This window comes from Limulus polyphemus, unplaced genomic scaffold, assembly GCF_000517525.1.
Source record: "Limulus polyphemus unplaced genomic scaffold, Limulus_polyphemus-2.1.2 Scaffold9308, whole genome shotgun sequence".
Classification (NCBI taxonomy): Eukaryota; Metazoa; Arthropoda; class Merostomata; order Xiphosura; family Limulidae; genus Limulus; species Limulus polyphemus.
This window is the reverse complement of record NW_013674918.1, coordinates 9,548-15,442: the sequence shown is the minus strand read 5'-3', so window position 1 is coordinate 15,442 and position 5,895 is coordinate 9,548. Positions and strand designations below refer to the sequence as shown.

Below are 5,895 nucleotides of genomic sequence, written 5' to 3'. Positions count from 1 at the left end.
ACGTCACTGATAACACTAAAATATTGTACAGGATGAAAAATTAAACACGGTTTTATTGATTATAAACAAATAATTATTCTACAAAAATTCTATAAGTAGCATCTTTAGTGACTAATTTTTAGGTATTTATTTTGGTATTAAGAAAAAGTGAAAACCTAAGCCTGTTGGTTTTTATATAACCTTTTAGGGGTTCATCTTGAACTATTAATATTTTTCAAGATTTATAAAAACAGTTTTACAGTTTCATGTTGTAGAAACACCCTTCTTTGATTTTTTCTGGGGCACTGTAAACTTTTGGGGGTACTTCTATTGACAAATCTTACATTTGACACTAAAGAACCCCCCATGGCTGAACAGTAAGTCTGTAGACTTACAATGCTAAAATTTGGGTTTCAGTACCCATGGGGGGGAAAGCACAGAAAGCCCATTCTGTAACTTTGTGCTATCAACCATTTAAGATCTCGTACAACGTAGCCTGATTTAAAAAAAACAAACATTTTATAATGAGAAGAGCCCTGGTTTAAACTATTGGATGTTTCAGCTAAGGTATATGTTCTAACTGTGTTCATCTTGTGATTAAGTAAATACCAGTGATTGATTTGGAAAAGGTATTTCTTCTAATATTATAATTTATTTCTCAATATTTATTTTTTTCTAAAGAGAATATAAATTTTTTTTGCAGTAAATTTTATTTTATAAAGATTATTTCTGTACTAAAGAGGTTATTTGATACAGACTTCAGGTTTTGTTATTTTAGGTTAGATCCCATGAAGGTGATGTAAATGCTATCGATTTTGCAGATGCAACTTCACAGATTATTTTCAGTGGAGGGGATGACGGCTTATGTAAGGTATAAACATCGGCACGATATTTTATAGAAAATACATTTACTAATAGAACTTTGAAAGCAGTTGAAAATTTAATGTTTATTAATATTTCTAAACTAACTTCACTATTTTTACAGAAATTAAATAAAATTATATTTTACAGTGTGAACACCCTTTACAAGCTAGTATTTAAAAATGTAATATGCATAATACTAATATCTTATGACAAATATAATTAATTATTTTTTAATGTGATTAGACTTATGTTTATGGATAGTTGTACAGTGCTTCTGCTCTCAATTTTCAGAAAATTTCTAAACTTATGCGACACAACCACACTTAAAACTTTTATACGTAATGCCCTTTCATTAGGCTTAGCTGATAAAAATACAGATGCATTTTATATCATGATTATGATAAAGATAAGTTTTAGGCTATAGGTGCTAAATTTTTACATTTTTTACAGGTACGTGCATCTTATTTAATTCAAAAGGGTTTTAGTCGTTTACTGCATATGCTAAAAATATGTGGTGTAGATCTTTACTGCCCAAAGAAATTTTTCGGCAAGATATGGGTCAGAAAAGATGAAACTATCATCATATAAAACTTTCCAGTTTAATTCTCAGAACTGAAAGCCTTCAAATGATCATAGTTTGGTCTGATCTATAATTAACTGAACAGTTTTTTGTTGTTGTTACTTGTCGATGTCTTTTGAAGGGTAAGATCTGGTGTGAATTCGAAAGTACGAACATAATTTTTTAATTTCAATATCTCTTAGAAATGAAATATTTTCACCATTGGTTAGTGCTTTTTCATATGTTTCGAATTTTTTTGTATTATATTTAGTAAGACTATTAATGTAATGTAATCAAAGCTTATGATTTATTATTGACTATAAATTTTCATAATTCTACACACTAATGCTGGCTTGTATTATTTTTACTAGGTTTGGGATAGACGAACTCTGAACGACGAATATCCTCAGCCAGTTGGAATTTTAGCGGGACATTTAGATGGGATAACTTACATAGATCCCAAAGTTAGATTTTTTTTCAATTTCACTAACACTATCATTTAATGTATGTACAAAAAAAAATGTTTGATAAATTTTTTTTAATTTCATATTAATACTACCATATATTTTATGTTCAAAATCTTTAAGTTAAATCTCTAACGTTGTGAACTTCATCATAACTGTTGTAAAGACTGAAATTATAGTAAAGATTAATACAAAGTTTACGTTAGCAGGACTGTTTTACAGATGTTGTAGAAAAGTTTAGCAGTATCAAAGCTACAGTACAAAATATACAATTTTGGACTGTTAAATATATTTGAAGTAGTTCAGTAATAATTGGTCACATAGTAATAACTAGCTAGAACTATAGGAAAAGCAATGCTTCATGAAAGTTTTATATTTTGAAGTCTTGAAACATTAAAGATTTTCATTGTTGGGCACATCGTGATGTTATTTCATCAGCTAGTTAGAAATACATAAGGAGCTCAAAAATGAATTTATCAAGATTCAAGCCAAAATATGTATTCCTAATCAGGTTGGATAAGCTTTGGAAAGCTGCTTCTGCTCTTTGATGACTGTAATATGACAAGTCATATTGTCTATTTAACACATTGACTGCCTAATACGAGTATACTCATGGAAAAGATTACTCTGTTGTGTAATAAACAGAGTAATTCTGGTGTCCCAGATAAGGCAACAGTCTGCTGCCAGTTTGGGGAACATAAAGCTATGTAATAATCATGATCAAGGTTGGATAAGCTGCTTCTGCTCTTTGATGACTGTAATATTACAAGTCATATTCTCTATTTAACACATTGACTGCCTACTACGAGTATACTCGTGGAAAAGATTACTCTGTTGTGTAATAAACAGAGTAATTCTGGTGTCCCAGATAAGGCAACAGTCTGCTGCCAGTTTGGGGAACATAAAGCTATGTAATAATCATGATCAAGTATGTATTGTATCATTGCTTGCGCTATTGAAATTCACTGAGGTGTGTAAACATGATATCTTCACAAAGCTCACTTCAACACAACTAAGACTAAAGAAGAGATGGTTACAATGCTAAAATAAAGGATTATAACTGAAATAGGGTTATTCTACATGATCCATGGCATTGTTTGATCAGGTCTGAATCATTAATCAATTGATAATCAATAAACATTTACAAGATTTTATTCTTTCAATGTTGCAGGAACTAACAAGTTCTCACATCATAACCAAATGACAAAAAGAAAATAATGTCCAGTAAATAATTACAAATGTCTCTCTGTCTTCTTGTTTATGTGTTCATTATTGAGGCACATGGCATTGTTTGATCAGGTCTGAATCATTAATCAATTAATAATCAATAAACATTTACTAGATATATCATTTTATTCTATCAATGTTGCAGGAACTAACAAGTTCTCACATCATACCAAATGACAAAAAGAAAATAATGTCCAGTAAATAATTACAAATGTCTCTCTGTCTTCTTGTTTATGTGTTCATTATTGAGGCACATGGTATTGTTTGAAGCATTTTTTTCTATACAGAGGGCTGGTTTTTCAGGGCACAGACGTCACACATGTAGCGGCTTTCTCCTCTCCTTTATGCAGACACAACATGGTTTGGTTGGCTTCTCTTTCTTTTCTGTGGGTGTCAAACATGTGAGGTAGTGAAACAATTCATCCTTTGGAATTGGAGTTAACCCTGGCCTTGAAGATCTACTAGATGAATTGTTACCTGTTCATGAAACTTCAAGAGTTTCATTTGTTGTCCCCTATTTCCATTGTAAAGGATGTGGGCATTCAGAATAAATATTTCAATCTTCTTATACCATCGTGTGGTTTTTCCTAGAGCTGAGTAATGTGACAACAGTTGGTCAGATCTGTCTTTCACTGACATGCCATTGTTGTAATCATAGAAAATATTGGGTTTCTTCAAAATTTTATTATTACGATTTGCAACATCATCTTGGGGTTGTGAATTGTCATTGAAATGCCAAAAACGTACGAGAATTTGAAAGCGGTTGCAGCTCATAACACCACTATAAAGTGATGTCGTGTACAGAATATCGGTACTCCAGTAGTGTTCCCAGGTTGGTAGGCTGTTTGGACCTATGTGAATCAACGAGGCTAGAAACTTTTAATTTTTGTAGCATCCGTTTCCTTCCAGTATTTTAGTCATGATTCTCTTTCCAATAGTTGGTGTTTGGTTATTTTAGCTGTTGCAAATCAGTTTGTTTCTGTGACCATAATATCCAGTAATTGAGGAGTCAGGAACAGGTCAAAATAATCACTAGGTTAACCATCTTGTAACTGGATTCTAAGATTGGAGTTTTCATTGAAAGTGAAGTTAGATGAATCCTATGCAACATTTGACAAATTATGCAATGAGACAATAAGGTTCACATTTCCAACTGTTCTGTCTGGTGCTGGAGCAGAGGTTGCTCTTCCATCACGAACTGCTCCAGCAGACCCACGTCCACCACCTCTTGTTCTTACTCCACGATTGTGTGGTCATCTGGTGTGGCCCCACAAATTCTAGGTCTTCCACGTACTGCTGGTACTCCATTTTCATCACTTGATGAATACGAGTCTGGTGAAACCCTTGGGTCGCCATTATCACTAGACTGGTTATCACTGCTATCTTCAGTTGTTATTTTCACCTGAAATTAGCTGTTATCTTAGGGCATTTCTACAGTCCCATCATCAGACTCCATGCCTTGATCATAATTATCATCATTATCAGTTTCTTTTAGAAGCTTTGCAACTTCATCTGCATTCACAAGTGCCATTTCGAAGAACAATGACAGTAGCAACAAAAACCCACGTGGTACACAGCACATAATTACCAACTGCAGAAACTTAGTACCAAAGTTAATTCAGTGCTAAAAATAGTGCTACAAACTAACTCGTACCTGGCATACAGAATTGAAAATCTTGTCCCACTGTTAGCTACGAGTTTTCCATGACATGGTAATTCCCCACCATTGTATTAGAAATGAACTTATAGTTGCACATAAAAGGGTAAAATGTGAAAATAATGCATATGCATACTTCACACGACAATAGGGGTTGGATGTATACTATAAGAGTCGGCAGTCAATGTATTAAAAATTGCTTTAAACTCTTGTGCGTCCATCTGGTTCAGTGTCTGCTATAATACTGTTGCACATGTATTACTACTTACAACAGATGCTCTTTTTTTCTGTAGGGTGATGGTCGACACTTGATCACAAACTCTAAGGATCAGACTGTAAAGTTGTGGGATATGAGAGCATTCTCGCCTTCAGAAACTGTTAAGGTAAAGAAATTTAATCCACACAAAAATAATATGTAGGACTAATTTTAGCTACTTGTTGGTTTGGATTAATGCTATGCAACTAATATATATATATATGATGGATAAGAAAAACTAGATAACCATAAATATATATAACAATCTATCAGGAAGTAAATCAGGTTACGTTACTCAACGAACATTAAATCTACGACAACACTTGAAGCTAACCACTAGCATTTGTGTGTTTCGTAAGTGAATTACACTCTGTTCTTTCTTTATTGTTACTTTCATTGATGATATTGGTTTGAAAGTTTAATGTATATAGTTCTGTTGTTGTTGTTTTTTTATTATTATTATACTTTTATCATAGAGATTGTTTGCATTAGCTATCTTAGTATTTAGATTTTGGACTAATCTAAAACCTCCTGAGCTAACTGAACCTAGAGAGATATTGAATATATGGTTGAAAATATCATTAATAGTGAAGTACAAGTCAGGTGGCACAGAACTGTGTATCATTAAGTACAAGTCAGGTGGCACAGAACTATGTATCATTAAGTACAAGTCAGGTGGCACAGAACATGTATCCTTAAGTACAAGTCAGGTGACACAGAACTATGTATCATTAAGTACAAGTCAGGTGGCACAGAACTATGTATTATTAAGTACAAGTCAGGTGGCACAGAACTATGTATCATTAAGTACAAGTCAGGTGGCACAGAACTATGTATCCTTAAGTACAAGTCAGGTGACATAGAACTGTGTATCATTAAGTACAAGTCA

At 32.9% G+C, this 5,895-nt stretch overlaps 1 protein-coding gene across 1 annotated transcript in view; it reads left to right on the top strand.

The window, feature by feature from the left end:
• Window positions 1-5,895, top strand: part of LOC106475860 (LEC14B protein-like) — a 23,513-nt gene that overhangs the window by 8,077 nt on the left and 9,541 nt on the right. Inside the window, exons 5-7 of the mRNA XM_013936536.2 lie at window positions 758-850; window positions 1,774-1,866; window positions 5,044-5,133. Coding sequence (XP_013791990.1) covers window positions 758-850; window positions 1,774-1,866; window positions 5,044-5,133 — 276 coding nt within the window. The remainder of the gene's footprint in view (window positions 1-757; window positions 851-1,773; window positions 1,867-5,043; window positions 5,134-5,895) is intronic.